At 31.2% G+C, this 19735-nt stretch overlaps 2 protein-coding genes across 2 annotated transcripts in view; one reads left to right on the top strand and one right to left on the bottom strand.

The window, feature by feature from the left end:
• LOC108751691 (protein SCAF8-like) overlaps positions 1 to 465 on the bottom strand; it is a 2246-nt gene extending 1781 nt beyond the window's left edge. Inside the window, exon 1 of the mRNA XM_018491997.1 lies at positions 374 to 465. Within this exon, the coding sequence (XP_018347499.1) occupies positions 374 to 433 (60 nt within the window). The 5' untranslated portion in view covers positions 434 to 465. The remainder of the gene's footprint in view (positions 1 to 373) is intronic.
• A 13104-nt stretch (positions 466 to 13569) lies between these two features.
• The window catches only part of LOC108751773 (juvenile hormone acid O-methyltransferase-like), a 54255-nt gene continuing 48089 nt past the window's right edge, over positions 13570 to 19735 (top strand). The window contains exons 1-3 of the mRNA XM_018492175.1: positions 13570 to 13706; positions 13791 to 14069; positions 14339 to 14386. The gene's annotated coding sequence lies outside the window, so the exon portion shown is untranslated. The remainder of the gene's footprint in view (positions 13707 to 13790; positions 14070 to 14338; positions 14387 to 19735) is intronic.

The following is a 19735-nucleotide window of genomic DNA, read 5'->3' as shown; positions in this document are numbered from 1 at the left end:
ATAAGTTAATTATTTCGGTTCTCTTAACATAAATGGCGTATATTGTAAGTTGTAAAAAGTAGAGATTATTAGTTATATAATTACATAAAAAAAATAAAATAGATTTGCGAACGGCAAGTGATTGATAAAAAATGTAACATAGCATAGAAAAATTATATTTTGTTTTTAATGTTTTAAAAATAGTTTAACAATTATGTTATAAATGAAGAAAAAATATTTACATCTGCTAATGATAAAAAATTGAACAAATTGAAGAACTGCACATTTTTAGTGTATTTATGGCAAACAATAAAACTTTATTTTCTTACGATACATCCGCGCTATTGAGATATTAGTATAGAAAAGAAATTTGCCGAAAAATTTTACTACTCACTAGGAATGTCTTCATGATGAACGTGCTATGAGGAGATGAGTCTCTCTGAGTGTGCTTCATATCATCGATTCCTCGGTTTTTATACGACGACACAACTACTTTCACTAGATGTCCACTGCAACACGCCTTCTGATCTGAACTCATCACATTCTTAAACTCCCAAACTTCCTCAATTGATCATGTAAGGAAACTGTTTACGAGATTCACTAAGTAAATTGGCGAAAAGAATATTCATGAATTATCCTGTTAACATAAGTTATTCTACCACTGTATTTATAAGATTTATTTAATTGACCGATTTCTTTGAGGTTTTCAATATCTTTCTGAAACTTTTTATATAAAATGTGATTTACATTTCTATAATATAGAAATCAAAAACATACAATCCTTAAAATTACATTAAAAGGGAAAAACAGCAAATATAAGTACTGCACAGTAATAATGCACGTATAGATGCTACACAATTAGTTAATTATAATTGAAAAAAATTATTTAATACAATATGTTTTGATTCTTCTTGGGATCATTTTCAGCTTACAATTGATGATTCAATGACTTAATATTCTGTCAATGTGATATCTCTGACCCAGAGATGAAGAAGCCTTGTTAGAGGGATTAAAAAATAAGTATAGCTGCAAAATCTGAAATAATGTTAGTGAATATATATATATATTTTACTGAAAGAAAGAAACATTAATATAACAGAAACGCTTCTATTATATAAATTTAAAATAAAAATAAAATCAAATTTTTGTACGTACGCTAAAATTAAAATAATTCTCTTGTCTGTACGTTAACATGATGCAGGTGAAAAGATACATTATTTTCATATTGCAGACTGTTATATAATATAAAATTTTTTTTAAATTGAACCGCACTTGTTGAGTCGTTATTACTACCAACGATATTTTTTTCTAGTACCTGGAAATGTCATTTCCATGTTACACGATTGTTTTCAATGTCCAACATATAACAATCCATGCCCATGCATATATATCTGTAGAACACAAATGTGCTTCACGATCATGCCCCAGATTATATAATCTTATCGATTACTACACTTCCGGTAGAGAAGAAAAATAAATGTAAATTGTTAGAAATTTTATTTAGAGTTATTTAGTAAAATATACATATGTTTTCAGGTAAATGCTAGAATATTAATAGGCAGATTTTTGTATTTAAACTACATATTAGTTTTAATTGGTTAAATGCATGATATACGATGTCATTAAAAAATTGTATATTGTTATTTAAAATTGTTTATACATCTATAAAATATCAAAAAGTAACGTTTTTAATTGCTTATTATTTTATAAAAATAAATAATAAAGAAGGCTCAAAGTTCTTTATCGACAATGCATACATAAACTTATCGATGACAGATACAGGAGTCGTGTTACCTAACACTACAGACACCTGCGTTAATATCTTTCTACTTGCTTTATTTGTCGCGGTCAACCGTTAATTGTTCTTTTACTTACAGTTCAAATTGTTGGAGTAGAGCGCTAGTGGGGCAATAAATCGGTAACCATACGGCGACAATTAGCAACGTCTCGTTGAGCGCGTTACGATTACTGCGTGCCATTTCACAGTCGTAATCCTAATTTCCTCTTACTTGAGAATTAATTGGACTCAGACACGACGATACAATATTCTTGCGAAGTATGCGTCATTGGAGCTTAAATAGATATAATTGTAGCATTGAGGGACTGAATGTTCCTCACGTAATCTATTTTCGTAATAAAAATAGCGACAAGTAAATTTAATAGCAAATAAGTTGCACTAAAACCTCTATTTAAATATTTGATTCTTAAAACACACTAATGAAGAATCTTAATGATTATAAGCTTGTAATTTCAAATAGATATATAATGCTATTTTAATGTTAATTATATTAATAGCTTCGAATAAAATTAATTATACACGACAGAAAATAAGTACATATTTTAAATATAAGTTAAATATTAACAAAAATTACTTTAAACGTGTATGATTAATTGACATAAATAAATAAGTAAGTAAATAAATTAAATTGAACTGCATTTCTAAAAGCAGAATTGCCGAATACTGCGTTGATTACATACTTCGAGAATAGTAATATCATTACTACAAGTGTTAATTATACTCGGAGAAACAGCATAGACATAGTCAGAGAAACGAGTTTTCCCTTAAAACTACGCAATTCAAACGGGGTATCACGTTGGAATGGATAAAGCGCGTATTTAGCTGCTGGCCAGGCGCCCTCTCATAATTAGCAGTTTCCAAAGGATTTCCACTGAGAGTCCGCTAGCAGGCGCCGCCAAGATTTATCCGCGTCATCCTTTTTATTCGGGTATTCACGAACGAGGTGCCGAGAAAAAGAACAGATAGTAAATGGAGACATATTCCTGTAGGAGCGCGCGAAGCACGGTCGATGCAGAGCGGGAGCTAATGTCAGAGATTAGAGGTAATCCGTTCTCGGCTGGCAATCGTCGAGGAGGATCCTCCTCGTTCGCAACCGGAGTGCAGCTTCGATCTAGATACTGCAGTGGTACTGTCGCAGCGTCGGAGGTTCTCCTTCCTCCTCGAGATCCCTCCAGGTCCGGATCCTGGCCGCCCTTTTTCACCGGCAGATACATTAGAAGGAATTACGGGGAGAACGCGTTCCGAGTGACGTGAGCATTAAGACCGCGCAAGACACGGCTCCGTAATTACACTAATTACGGAGTCGTTAGGATTCTTTATAAATACTGCGTCTTTGTTGCCTTCTCTTTTTCTCACGACCGCTCTCAGGAGTGCGAGCTTCGGAAACGACCGCAGAAGGAATGCGTGTCGACAGGTTTATGGAAAATTTTGCGGTTGTGCGGTCCTTGTTTCCTTCATAAACAAGTTCCCTTTTGCATTTGCTATTATTATCTGGAAGTTAATATATGCACTGGCAATGGTATAACGTGGAAAAAATCTTGTCCTCTTTTCTGCGCATTGTGTGATTTATTTTTATAGAATATTTAGACAATTCTTCCTCTGCTAAGAGGAATTGTCCAAAGCATAATTATGCTATTAAACATTTAAAATTAAAAGATTCTCTTATGCAAATTAGAGATATAAACACATAATAAAATTGTGTTTATTTCATTTGCAATTTACTTTAAACTGAAAATAAATTTATATAACATGTATGATCTATTTATCAATATGCATATTATTAAATATTTAGAAAAATATAATTAATTAAATTTGCTTCTAACTGTTTTCAAATATAATACAGAACATTATCGTTTGTTGTGACGCGTAAATCTTTGTAAATCTATTATTTCAAATTAAAACAAACAGAAAGTCTGGTCATTGAACGTTAGATTTCCTATTTAAATTAAAATTCAGCAGATACTTTGTAAACTTTCATGTTTCTCTACTTTCACTAAACCAGTCTTTGAGGAATTCGAAAATATGCATCTGCGAACACGTTTCTCCCAATAATAATAAGATTGACTTTGCTACAATATATGAATAATTAATAGAGCTTGCTAATTAAAACAGCAAACAAACTGTCTAAAAGTGTCATTCATGAAATTCGATGCAGTCGTAATTTAAGCACGATTTCGCTTGTAAAATCGTTATCTTTTATTTTAGATACGTGTACAAGTCATCAAATCTACATACATATAAATATATGTAAAATTAGAAAGAATTAAAATATAAAATTTTACACAAAATTTAATGATCTTCAGAAAGCAAATTAAATTTTATTTTTTAAAAGATGTAATAAATTATGTGAAAAATACTGCTTATTTTTATTTACTATACAATGTCAAAAATATAAATAGTGAATATTAGATATCAAGACGACAAAAATAATATAACGAACTATGATTTGTAAAAAATTTAACTTTTAATTATATAAATCGATCCGCCGGTAATTAATATGCTTGTAAATTTTCAACGCATCTTATAAATCAGTAAGACGATTACACACGTGATAAAATATTACATAATACGTTTAGGTATGCCTTTAAGGGTGCCTCCATTCGTCATAAACAATGAATTTTCGTGGACGCCCAGAAGTTTGTAAACCTCTTTCGTGGATTCATACGTCGACATTGTTTTACCGCATTCAGAATGGCAACGACGAGATGTAGAATGACGTTGCGTCTTCGAGCTGATGGTGCGAGAGCAGGAGGAGAGAAAGTCGTCGGAAAGAACTCGATTTCGCAAACGCCGAAATAAAAACTTTTTTCTCGCTTAGCTTTTCGCACCGCGCGCAAATCTCGAGCGTATTTTCTCACAGCAGTCCTCGCGATCTTGACGTTCCGCGTAAATTGCAACCACCGACAATCAAACTTACCATCGCGCTAGACATCGTAAACGACAAAGGATCCGTAATCTTTTGCTCTTTCGATATCCCTGTTTTCAGATGATGGAGGGACTCTGATCTCGGCGAAACGATTTTTGTGACGCATTTCTAAAAACGACGGTGAGAAAATTCGCGCTCGGATCGACGAAATCCGAAAATGGTTCGTATGGCGATTACTTGTTTTTGAAAATATCAACGTATACGAAATAAATTTGAATCTCGTAAATTTGAATCTCGAATCGAGTGCGGTCTTCGACGCTTGTAAAAATAGCGGGCAACAGTAAAATCGGACTATTGAAGTGTAATAAAGTGATATTTTGCAGAAGTATATGTAAATAAAAGTTAGCTGCGCGAATTTAATAACTACACTAACATAAAAAGATTCGATGGTTTAATAAATTGTTAATGTTGTTATTCAACTGTCAACTTTGCTACTTTAACATAGAAAACTGACTATGTTCGTATATTACGACTGTATTAGATTTGCTGAATCAGTGAAATTTTTAGCTATGCTTTTTCTCCGTCAATTGATTCGAGAGAATGTCGATCTGTACGATTATCTCAAGGCAATTTAAAATCTAAAAATTATTCTATATTATGGGATACATGTGTGTGTATTTTAGTACGTGCGGCGAGCAATTTGTAGGGAGTGCTCGCAAATGCTTTCATTCCGCTTTTATATCAGGCCTACGTCGCAGATCGGTCGACTTCGTCGTGGGAAGTTTTCGTAAATTACCAACGACTCGTGGAATTGCCTCATAACCAAAATGAATTCTAGGACGCCGTTGCTATTGGGGTGGATGCTGCAGGCTTTGCAACAACGATGTAAACGATGTAGAGCGCGACGCGAATTCGCATCGGCTGGTAATCGTATTAAAAGGGGTGAAGCACCCAAGATCGAAACTTTCGCGAGCGAAAGAGGTAACGCGTAAAGAGGTCGGAGATAAGAGAGGCACAGGCGGTAAAAGAGGGATGACGGGGAAGACAGAGGGGAGAAAATAATGGAGCAGAGAGCCCGACGAGAAGCGACAGAGTCGCACGCTTTGAGTTCTTCCTGAGGACTTCTTTCAGAAATTTCGTCGTGGCGGAGTCGCCCATCGTTTTATCCGTCGTGACTAACGGAGCGTTAATCCTCGAAATGAATCGCTAAAAAACAGTTTATTTTACGTAGCACAGAGCCCTCAATATTCTTTTACAAACGAAACTCGCCAATACTCGATAAAAAGAAGGACGGATATTGATTCCTTAATCATCTAAAGCGGGGCCGAAGGAAAGCATTTCTGAAATAATATTTCTGTAATATCTTTCTTAGCAATACGTACGTTTAATAAGATAAAAGAAACGATCTCCGATACATTTGATTTGCTTCATTAAATTTAATATAAACATATCGTAAAAGAGCATATTTAAATAAATAATTTTAATAATTTTAAGAAACATAAAATTTTGTATAATTTTATATATAATAATAAAACGACTATTGTATGTGTATAAAAAGAATCGAACACTTCAATTATTTTGAATATCAAATATTTTGTGTGTTTAAAAATATTCATATAAAAGAATAATTCATAAAAAAATTTTAGAAACTTTTATTAATTAAATATAAAAAGTCTCTGGACAATTTATTAATGGAGATAAGCTGTTTTTTATCCGTTAATCTGTAATGAATTAATGATAAAAACTTTAATATTTTAATACGAACTTTCAAATTTTTTAATATACAATATTCTACAGTATTTTTTTTTATTTTTGTATTATTTTCAATTTTCGTTTACATTATGCTACATAATTATTTTGCAATTAAAATAATGTAATCAAAAATATTATTTATTTTATTCTAAAAAGGAAAACTCGAGACTATTTAGAACAAATATAATTTTATATTTGTTATATAAAACTCTTTTGAAAAGAGAGAGAGGGGTATGTTAATTTACGCTTATAAATTATACGTTACAAAATCTTTACGACATTGTTGGTACTACATAATTGGTTATGTGTATATTCCGCATTAATACATATTAACTTCCTCCTCGTTGCGACGAGCAAGGAGAAGCTCGTGGGAAAATTTGAGAAACTTTTGGCGAGCCCGCATTCGCTCTCTCCGACGTTATACCGTTACAACTCGTTACGGTATCCAGCATCATGAGAGCTTCATTGTCAAGCTCTGTACCCTAGACATCGTGGACTGATGCCTCAGCTTAATTGGAGTGTTACATACTCCGTTTTCCCTCAGTCGTTCCTCGCTTTTCTCTCTCTCTCTCTCTCGTTATTGCAAGCACGAGCGAGCACCCGTCTTCGAACTTGTCACAAATTCGACGAGTTGTTGCTATTTACAAAATTTGGCAGAGATAGAATTAATTGTATAAACGTTTAACTTCTATCTTGCAACGTTCGACTCATTATCTAGAGCATGAACGTACCAGAGTAGTCGCAAACTTAAAACACAGCAAAGTGATATTTGCAATGCATTATATCTAGCAAATATTGCTTTGATATTTCTGATGCTATAAGATTGATGTCAGTAATACATAAATAATTTTGCTTGATTATTGAATGTGATTATAAGATGTATAACTATTTACTCTTTAGTTTACATGTTGCATGGAGCAATACAGCTTGCATATTCCGCGCTTGTTTTAATATAATTGTTATTGTAGTTGTTATGAATACGAATACTTATTATTAAATAATTAATTAAAGGTTTATAATAGCCATACAAACGATTAATGCCATCTTTGTTACTTTTAGAACAAAGAGAACTCTTGACATTCAATGCAATGAATAAGGTTCATTATTCAAGATAATTCTCATAATATTCTATCATTTAAAAGCATTTGTAAAACTGTTTATGATATTGCTTGCTAAATAATGATTTATTGTGAGATAAAAGCTACAATAAGTCATTAAGAGGTATTAATATTTTTAATCGCATTGTCGAAAAATTTATAATAATATATAATTATTTTATGTGTAAGAAAAACAAAAAAATTGTATATATACGAGTATACATATATTTTAAATTTAAGGCTTGACATATTTTTAAAAATAAACATGAAATATTTGGTGAGATAAAATATAATTTTTAATATGTATAATTGCTTTTAAATGAACATTTCGCTAATTATATAAAAACACTATAAAAAACAAATATAATAAACTCATTTCTTATCTCTTATTTTTGTTTAAATTAAACAGAATTAATTTCTTTCTTTAAGTTAAAATAAAAATAACGGTTATTACGTTTTCCGTTTAGGCAGTACCAATATATATTCGAATTGGGATGACGTAGGCATGGTGTTCTTTTATTATATTTTTCCACAATCCTTAGCGTGTCTTTCAGCCGTTTAAATAAGAGCGAAAAGAGTCACTTGTAGAAGCATAATTAGGGATCCCAGGCAAGGCTAAAAATATTTTTTTCTAAAAAAATAATAAATGCAACGAAAAGGAGAAAAAATATTAAAATTTAAGCTATAGACTTTAGAAGTTTGCGATGATATCTAAAGAAATGAGGGAAGTGCGTCACGCGACGACGACTCGTTTTAATTAAATGTCTGTAATTACGTTTCCCGCTAATTGCCGCGCAATGCCCTCAGAAACGTTACCACTCGGTCAAAAGAAAATTGGGATCTTGCCAAACTTTTCGTCGACGTCCTTTTTTCTTCCTTTCCTGTCTAGTGGTGTCAAACAGCTCGTAAGTATTCTCGCACGACCGTAGTAGAGCGTGTTCCTGCAATTAATCAACGAAAATGTTTCTAGATCCTGATTTTTACTCCGCTTCTAACTCGACGTTTCGAAAATGTCGAATAAAATCACCGGCGCGTTACGTGAGACATTTTCTAAAAAAAAAAAATAGACATCTCTCAAACAATTGATTTACAGTTACAGATTTAACTGAAAATTATAATCGCATTACTCTGGTACGTTCGCAGCAACTCGCGGAAATCACAATTAAACGACTCAACTGTTTTGTTTCTAACAGCGTCGCTCTCCCTTTCTCTTTCCCTCTCTTTTTCTTTGAAGCGCAGCTTGAAGAGACGAAATATATAAGATTACATGGAATGTTATATACCGTGCTCCCGCGGAGTCTCGCGCAGACAACACTAACTTGAATTCCATTTAACACTCCAGATGATTTCATTCTGCCTCGCTTCCTTTTCTCATCGATCTATTACGCGTTCTATGGCGTACAATTACCAGGCAGGAACAGACTGGTTTGCCTTACTACGTGCATGAATTTACTCTTGCATTAACTGTTGGGAATAATGCCGTTCGCACTATAACAACTAAATCACGGGAATTGCTTCCACCATTTGTCGATTGTTAAGGTGCTCAGAGCTAACTCTCAATCATTAATACGCTGGAAGAACGTTTCAACATTTATCAAGCATCTGTTTTGCGAAATATAAATTCCGAGTTTATTTAAATACGATGCCAATGCAAGATTAATTATGCAAATTTTATTTCTTAAAAAGTTTTAATTAAATGCAAGATGCGATACGATATTTTTATTTATTAGAAAGATTGAGATTGTTGAAATCATGAACAAGTTTCGAGCGATTCATATTAAGTCTTGCTAATTTATTAATTTTCTTCTGCGACTTCCAAGAAATTCATGCACGAAAGATGAGGTCAATAAATATTCACTCAGAATACGAAATAATCCATAGTAATGAGTCTTGATAGAATGAAACAACTTTTACTTCATATCTCGATGAAGAAGCAACATTGCGTGTGAGTGTGTAAAATAGATTAAATACGAATTATGTTGCAATTTTATAAAAAAGAAATTGTAATTTAAAAAGAATTACAGCTTGTTAGCTGTCAATCTTTTGTGATTATAAAAAAAACGATTAATCATATTTTATCTAAATTCGAACAGAAATAGTATTTTCTTTTGAAAATTGTTAGATGTGTTTTTTCTTAATAATTAGAAAATATTATATTTAACAATTCTTGTCTTGTATCATGAAACTCTAGTGCGACAATATCAAAGATAAAATACGGATGAGATACACTACAAAACTAGCAAACTCGAAAGAGCAAGTGGTCGAAAGTGTAAGCAAATATCTATGTGTGATCGACCTCTGAAATGCGGAAGTTTACGAATTCCACATAATTTGTGAAAGTAATCTCCACAATTTGCAGTATCTGCCGACAGCCACATAGTTTCATACTCCAGAGCAGGACCGACCGCATTACACCACATATTTGGTCACATAATAGTCTCTATAGGAACCAACGTATAACTCGAACGTATAACTAATAGGATTAGATTAATCATCTTTACTCTATATAATTATTGACATATGCCTTATGTATATTAATACAATAAAATTTAACCGTGGTATTATAATATTAAACGTTCTGGATAGGACAGAATAATCGATGTGTTCAATTAACTTCTCGTGCGTCATTAATTAAATAAAAATTATAATCGTAGATAAATTCTATATGATTATTGAATAACATTTTTTTAATAAGATATTTCAAACATATTACTTAGAGAAATATTAATGCGTCTAAAAAATTACAATAGTTCTATAATATTTATTTTTTCGATTAAAAAGTACGACGAATTTTATTTTTCAATTGAATGCTACGTTTAATGCGGAAGAAATATTTATTTATGGAGAGTAAAACTTGAAATACAAAAAGTAGAATGTTCGATATCAATTTTGTAATATAATAAATACGTCGTATGTGATAACGTGATTGAACGTGCAAGAGCTCGGCTTACGAATATTTTTTTACATAGCGTAATAATCGTAGTGAAGAATATTTTCGGCGCCGTTACGACTTCGAAGTATTTTATAAAATTACGTCGAATAATTTGGCGTTCGCTCGCGCGCGGCTGGCGGGTTCTTGTTTTTTCGGCAAGCCGTTACGACTTTGTGTACGGAAGGTCGCACGATATTGTTATTTGCTCTCGAACAGTCGAACGAACACATAGTGATTCTCCGTATATTGCTGTATTACTTTTCGAGACTGCTGTATTACTAATCGTGACAAATGCCGCGAAAAATCATATTCGTTTCTTTACGACGATTGAACATTATAAACTTCGTGAAAGTAATTAATTCCACATTTACCGACTCGTAAGCGTATCGAAGTGCTGACTATTTATTTCGTACAATTGATTATTCAAGTTAGGAATTGAAGCGTAGCAACTAGCGATCCAATTTAATATTTTATTGTAACACTACGACATTTAAGATAATAGTAATAATTATATCTCTAACGATGTTCAACGTTTCAATTTGAGTATCTCGTTTCAAGCTTGAAATCTTTCATCAATTTATATGTACACATATATATTCGGATTATTTTTAATACTTTTAGTCAAAGCTGTATTTAGCGCTAATTGTTTCGCAATATATTAAGAAAATTTGCATGTATTTTTATATAAAGAATATATAGAATATTATCAACCTTAATTAAAAAGAATAATGAAAATTGAGACATAATATTAAAATATCAAAATACTCCACGCGAATAATTACTGATTATGTTTAAAAAAAAACCGCGCAAGTAATATAGAATTGAACAAGCGACAGAGATGCCACAAAGCAAAGTGTACGACGATATCCGTTTCTCAAAATCATGTAAAATAAGTAATTGAATAAATTGAATATTTTTTATTCGCGACAGTTGAGTATCGGCGCAGCGACGGCCGTCGAGGGAGAGCGCGAACAGCGAGGGGGGGGGGCGCGGTTGCTACGTCACCACTTCGGTATTTGCTCGGCGACTTTGGAGGGGGACGGTGGTAGTACGAGACACTCTGGGTATCGCATTAAATTTAATGTAATATATAAAATAATTGGATATTACTTAGTATATCGAAGTATTCCGCGTTTATTTAATATATTCATTAATAATTTTTATCAGAATATTATGTATATTTTTATTTAATGTCACGTTAAACAAATTCGTTGCGAAAACGGAATCGTTCGGTGCTTGCTTTTTAAGACGTACTGCGCGATAGTGATGTGTGATTTGTCTACAAGTAATTTTTGAAACTAGAGAAAGATTCCTTCGATTCAAAGAAGTGTTTTTCTCCTATACAGATAAAGAAAAAATTTCTTTGAATTAAACGTTATTTCTCTTTCATTTAAATATAATTTTTTGAAATCAAATATAGAAAAATTTATTTGATTTCAAAAAGTAATGTTTCAATCAAAGAAATCTTTCTCATTCGTTATCATTTACGTGGCAATCCGTGCACATAACGACTTTGCGAAAGGTTCTGTATGCTTCATTAGTTTTTGCCATAACCACGAGGATATTAATTTGACATGCAACAAACAGAATGTTCAGTATCGATTTTAATATGTAATATAATATATTTACATATATTATACATATTACGTATTATATATTTGTCGTATGTGACAAATTGATTGAACTCGGCTATTTTACAAAGCATGAAAGCGTGGTGAAGAATATTCGACGTCGTTTATCAAAGGTATCTTAAAATTGTGTCGAATATTTCAGCGCTCGGCTGGCGTGTCTTTGGTCGTTGTTTTTCCGATACACGGTGAGCCGTTACAGCTTTATGTACATAAAGGTCGTGTCGGTCGCTCGGTATTGTTATTCGTCCCCGAACTGTCGAACGACCACGTAGTGACTCAGTAACTCCGCGTATTGCCATATTACTTTTCAAGACGTGATTGCGACAAATGCTGTGAAATATCAAACTCATTTCTATGCGACAGTTGACGATTATTAGACTCCACGAGAGTAATTAAACTCCACGTTGATTAAACTCGTAAACTCGTATCGAGGTACTAGCTATTCAAATATTTTGCATGATTGATTATTCGAATTGTAGGAGTTGAAGTGTAGAAGATGCGAATCGTATAATTTATAACTTTATTGTAACATTACGATATTTACGAATAATAATTATTTCTTTAACAATGTTTTAATTTAAGCATCTCGGGCTTTAAATCTGTCGTCGATTTATATATAGTCGGTTTATTTTTGCATTTAAAATATGAAATAATATGTGAACCAAGATTGAGATTGTATCAGAGAATTTCGTATTTATTTAGTACAGTCTTTAAATTTGATTTCTAATTAAATATTTTGTGTAATTTAATTTAATATCGCGCTAAACGTTCACCGAACAGATCATTCAATGCTTACTTTTTGGGATGTCTAGGCGCGGTAGGTGACTTCTTTACAGGTTACTTTGTATACGTTCCACTTAACGTTCGCATATCTCATGAGCATTATTTCATTCTTGTTGTTTATCAATGTTAAATCAAAATGAAATAATTAGGTTGCCAACTTAAAATTCGAAAGTACCATATTACTTTTCGATTCACGCGGATTTTCATGCAAATTAAATAAAATTATCGATTTTTACTGGCCATTTATCTAAATAACGATAATCCTTATTTAGATAAATTCGAAAAAAAACTGTGTATTTCAAAAACTTATGTGTATCAGGTATTGGTACAATTGTATTTTATCTATTAAAATATATGAACATTAAATAAACGTAGCTGAAATACTTAGCCAACTTTTTTTTTATCTTAACAGTAACATTAATTATTAATTTTATTTTGTGATATCCTTTTCATTTAAAATCATATTTTTTTATAATAAAAATGCGTATATAGAACTTAAAACTAAATTTTTGTTATAAAAAAATCTTCATTAGACAAATTTAATTTACCGCCATTTTGTGGATCGGTCGGTAAAATACATGTACCGGCAACCGGCCGGACAGTGAAAATACCGGCTAGGCCGATTTATTACTAGTGAGTTGGCAACTCTGAAATAAGCGAGCGTTGCGAACGGAACAACGTTCTGTGTCATTTTTATACGCTGCAATTTTGCAAACGGTTTTAGTCTTCAATCGTGTTAGTCTTCAATATAATCGCAATAAGAGTACTCGAAGATGTCAAACACAATTTTTTGCAAATAATTCGCCAACGTTATTCACCATCTTTTACGATTGAAAACTGTTATCAATAGCTTTGTGTATCAAAATAGGTATTTCGGCATCTTTATGTGTTTCGTTTTCATGATCATAATTAAATTTCATTTTAATGCTTTTTAATTGCTTTACGTCGACAGTTTATTAAAATTCTTCAATCGATCAAAATTTATTCGAGCTTCGCTATTTACAAGATGTTGCAAGTATCAAGCTACAATATAATCATTGCTGTGATCCTTTTTTTTCATAATATGATAAAATGTGCACCAAAACAGGAATATCGTGTAGTCACACAATTATCGTATTTGAATTAATTAGTGAGTGATTTCGTGAGTGTTGTGCAAAGGAGGCGACCTGACACAGTTTGAGAGGAGGAGGAGGTCTCGGAAATACATCAGGCGCCAGCGGAGCAACTAGCGGTGAGTATTATTTATTTGCGCAAAAGTAATGATTCTTTTCCATTTACTTGAATTGTTTTATCTCAATAATATAAAAATAATAATAGAGAAAAAATTTTCTAAAATTTTATTATGAAATATTTTTATGAAGATTTTTTAGAAATTATAATGACAAATTATAATTTTTCTGATAAATATTTATTCGAAAGAGAAATGAAATAATTTATTAAAATATTTATTATTTTAATTAACTGCTGTTATCATATAATTTGAACATTATATTGTTACAGACCAATGTAATCAACGTAGCAGATAACTCCGCTGTTACACATCGGTCGGTGAGTGATAACAACATTTTTTTTATTGAGATAATGGATTTGTGACAATTATTCTACGTTATATATGTATACCCTGGAAGATTCGAAATTTTTTCGTGCAGCTGGGCATTTGCTTAGCTTTTTTTCGATCAATCACTCATAGTCCAATAGAAGGTATTTCATCTTCAGAATCGTTCTCTCTTGTCTACATTAGCAATACCGGCGAGTTATTTGATTTGACTATATTATTTTATTATTCAGTTATTTTACTCAATTATTTTATTATTCATTGAATGCAGCGATAACGTAATTATACACTGTAAAATAGATTTTCGCATTAATTAATATTTACAAAGCTTTCTTAGAAAATCAAATGGATACTAAATTTCATAAATATAATTAATCATTCAAGTATGACATATCAAATTTACGTACATATTATTAAAATTATGCAATTGAACGGAGGAACACTCAACGTCTATTGAATATTTATTATCGCGTAGAATAATCGCGTAGAATAATGATAATTATGAATTCGCGATATAATGGAAATCAGAGAAATTGTACGTACTGTACGAATATTGTAAATATCATTAATCGATTTATTCGTCACTTTCGCCAAAGTGAATCTAGGTTATAATTTATCTTTTTGTTGGTTCACATCAAGTTTTTTATTTATCTATTTACTCGAATATTCTCTTTAAAATCGCAAAATGTAAATATAAAACAGTAATCGAAACATTTCTATAATTCAAACATCTTATCAAAATGTATTGATATTTTTTTTATTTACATTATATATAAGCTTTTTAATATAAATGAATTAATAATAAACATAACACACGAGTTTACTGATATAATTAAAGTATAAAATTATTTAAAATTTTGATATTATGTTATACATAATATATATATTATAAAATAAACTGTGAAATGAAAAATAGCAAAATAATAAATAATAAATACATATTTAAAGAAAACAGAACTGTCGATTAAAATTGGTAAGAATTTTTCCATTAACATTGTCGGATACAAAATTGTGTGTAATTAGCATATTTTTCTAATTGCTTAAAAAATTACGCAGGACTTAATTAAACATACAATTAGTATTTTTGTAATATTTTTATACCTTTATTCATTTTATTTGCTAAAATTATACGAAAAATTCTTGATTCTATAATTATAATAATTACATATGATTTTATTTATTTCGAGACGCAATTATTAAAAAAAAACAGTAAGAAAAACTATTAATTTATGATTAAATTTTATTTTATTTTAATATTATTATAATATATTAATCCTACAATTAACCACATATAGTTATTAATTTGGATAATAATAGTTTTATTTGTTTTAATTAGTATTTAATTCCACGCAACAATCTATAAATATTCAGCGTACAAAAATAGTATAAAAAAATGCATTCTAAAGCAGCCAGCGACTATTTACACAGTATTCATCGAGTTTTACTGTGATAAAAACGCGCAAAAGGACTTTTCTTGATTTTATATTTTATCGTAACAGTGGTACGAAGAATTATTTAATTTTGCGATAATAACAGGAAATGTTTACGAAAAACTTCGACTCTAAAAAGAGATTCCAACTCGGGGATATTTTTATTTAATTTATAAAATTACAAATGAATTAAGCAAAGTCTTTGCTGCTAATATTACTATAAAGATTATGATAATATTACCAGCTAAGACTTTGTCTTTCTAGAAAAACATAGTGTTTTAAAAAGATATAAATATATATTTGAAGCTTATCTCAACAAAAATATTTAATTAAAAAAAAAGTGTATTTTTACAATGAGTTCCTTTACTTAACGAAAATTGGCTGCTTAAGTCTTTTGGATAATTAAAATTAATTAAAATAAAAAACAGAATATAATGGAAATCTTGCTTTAAAATTATGCAGTTGTATATCGTCAATGGATACTACATATGAATTTTATGAATTAATTCTTTAAATTATTATTTAATTTATTATATTATTGTACCAGGATAATTTGTCATAGGATTGCCTATTTGACAAAAATTTTTTTTATCTGTCGTCAAATTTTTTTTTAATTTTTAGCGAAATTCTCCCCGCTTTCTTCCCATTATTTAACAAAACTAAAACTAACAATAATAATTATTAGAGAAGATGATTGATATGAAAGAGAAAAGAGAACACACATTGGATGTCTAAAATTTCAATACATCTTGCTACATTACGTGTTTCTAGAAAGTGAAAAAATGTTTATCTCTATTGCATATTCCATAAAGTTGTTACACTTATCATTTAACTTTCACATTATCGACTTGACATGTCAAAGATAAATTTAAAAATATCTTTTAACTCGGGGTTCCCCGGAGATTCTTCAACTGTAACGAAACATAAGTATCTCGTGAATGTTCATACTCAGTGTATGAATTGTCATAATCATAGTTATTTCTTTTGTCAGCATACTTAACATACAAATGGCCAGCGGTAATTTCTGAGAAAATACGCTACTTTTAAACACGCGCGTAACAGTTTCTTTCGTACATTTGTGGGTAGAATATTAAATTGGTACAACAATGCTGTTTTCATAATAGAATGCTATTTCCTGAGTACAAGAAGACATTTATCAAGATTGCGAAATAAAAATCTTTGTAATGTCTGTTTAATTAAAATGTTTGTGTTTTATTAAAATAATGGATTTCTGAAAGAAAGGAAGTTCAAATATTTTTCAAAGAATTTTATAGCAATTATCTTTAAAAAATGTATGTAATATTAAAGTGAAAATAATTTCTATTTTTTAGTTTGTTATGAAGATCGAATAGTACCTTTTTTTAGATAAATGTTTAATGTACAATAATTAGAATTTAAAATATTTAACACATCATTTGCAGCTTTATATTCGTTTATATTGTATTATATATCAAATTTCAAGCTGAGAACTCAGTATTAAATATTTTAAAGTTATTGATTATTTGCCATTAATATAATATCTTTATATTATTAAATAATAGATACAGCAGTAAATCAATTAGTAGATATTAAATAAGATTATTAACGCCAGAGTTAACAGCTTGAAAAGTATCGTGTACTTTTCAATAAATAATAAAATAGATACTTAAACTTTGAATATTCCATGCACAAGATCGAATAGACCGAGCTTAACTTTTTATCAAAAAATACTCGATCAATTTAAAACTTGTACTCGCTTTTTATTGTTAATTTATTTCTCTTATAGTTTCCATTAAACGTCTATCTCTTTTTTACCGTTTCTTTATTCTTGCGATGCGCTCCGTTTCTTTTTTTACGCATCGTTCGGTTAATCCTTCAAAGGGAACCATCACAGTAACATGGCGGACATAAAGGCGCACCAGCGAGAGTTTTCGAGAATGTGCAATCTTAAAGATACATTCGCAGTGTCCAAAGATACGCCACAAGATCGGACCTCGTGGATTGTTCGGTAGGAAACTCGGGGGTTCGGCCTTAGTTATATATAAGATAATAGTCGCACGTGGGATCTTGGGTAGGATGAGGTGGACTCCTCAGCGACGCCCAAGGGACAGATATATTATTACTAAAGGGTAGGAAATTTAGGAGCCGCGAGCCCTCGATGAAGTGCAAGGGACCGTGTGGTGGAGAGAAAGGGCCCGGAAAGGGGGAATGGGGAGTACGTGTACGTGGGATAGATGGAGAGAGGCCGGGACAGTGGAGGGCTTTGCATTAGTAGAGTGCGGTAGCCGCATTGCTCCTTTGAGACTAGGCGGTCCGCGGTTCGCGGTTAATGCGTCTGTTCCGGCGAATCGATAGAGAACGTAAAACCGACAGTTGCGTGGATGTTTAATATCCTTATTACATTCGCGACAACGATGGTACTTGCGAAATGTATCTTCATGAGCGACACGTTGTCTTGACCGAGCCTACGTTCGTGCGTCCACGTTTGTGAAGATTAAACCGTTCAAGGGAGAATTAATTTAGAGACTTAATCGATTAACGATTATTGTTAATTGAACGTAGTTCTAATTATATTAAAGATAATTCAAAGAAAGACATCTTGTCACCGTGCGACGCTTATGGAAGCATCCTTCATCTAATCTTATTCCTATTTTAATGCTGATTCGCGAATTACTGCGATGTAACTTGGAGTTTCTTTTTTCAAAGCAAATAGTATAATAACGATGAATTAATGAGATTTAGTGATTAATTAGATTCTGAATAAAAAACTTCTTTATTGAATTTGCATTTGTTTAAACTTACATTACACACACACACATTCTCTCTCTCTCTCTCTCTCTCTCTCTCTCTCTCTCTCTAACTGGCTATTAAAAAGTTATTTCTTACAGACTATCTTACAGCTTTTCTGTTACGCGCGCTTTTAATCTTACTTTCACTTATCTTCTTTCTTTTATTAAAAATTTTTTTTCTCAGCTTCTATAAATTTTAACTGTAATCTCAATATGGATTTTAACTGGCTTTAATCATTAAATATAATACATTTATGGTGTTGCAATTTATTATACAATTTTTATCTTAGTAATTTTATTAAAATAATAAAACGCACAATCAGGTTTTTTTTTGCTGAGATACGCTTAAAATGCTGTTGTCTTAAATGTAATTATAGACAATAATTAAATAGAATGTAATATCACGAAGTTGATTCGAAAATTTATAAATGCAATGTCTGAATAACTATTATTACAATACAGTGTAACAAGAAAAGAAAAGAAATTAACATTGTAATAATGTCTACGTATGAGAGACTTTTATACAACTATATCGAATAATTTGTTGCCCAGTGCATTATATTGGGGATATCGATTCGAGATGGAGTAATGTCGTCTCGCTTTTCCCTAGGGCCACATTTCGAAACGCGTTTCATCAGTTTCGCTATTCTATGATTTAGTGCTGTGTTCTTCCTGAGGCTGCTTGTAACGGGATAAAAGAAAATGTAGAGTGTGCAAATAAAAGCTACAATGGTAGAGAGAGAATGATATGTGAATATTCAGATATCTCTTGCGGTTCTTTGCGACTCTCACTAGTAATGCTATATGTTGTATAACGGTACACCCGCTTTGTTATAACGTCAATGCGCGAGAAATTTAATCTAGGCGTCGTCAGTAAACAGACGTATCAAACGTAAAAGATACTATTTTTTTCTTACTACTTCCTTATTCATTATACTAATTGCTGTTGTTGTAGTCGTTATATTCTTCTCCACAATTTTAATAACGTGGCACGTACTTATAGTTTTATTTTAACAACAGTGTATGCAATTAATTACATAATTTTCTTTCTTATTTTGCATTTGTAAATTAATTTTTTACAATTATACACTAGTCAACAATGATAGTTTTGAATCTTGATTAATAATTTGGAGGGAGTCGCGAT

Source organism: Trachymyrmex septentrionalis, unplaced genomic scaffold (assembly GCF_001594115.1).
Source record: "Trachymyrmex septentrionalis isolate Tsep2-gDNA-1 unplaced genomic scaffold, Tsep1.0 scaffold51, whole genome shotgun sequence".
In the NCBI taxonomy this organism is placed as follows: Eukaryota; Metazoa; Arthropoda; class Insecta; order Hymenoptera; family Formicidae; genus Trachymyrmex; species Trachymyrmex septentrionalis.
The sequence above is the reverse complement of the archived record's forward strand: the minus strand, read 5'-3'. Positions and strand labels throughout refer to the sequence as shown.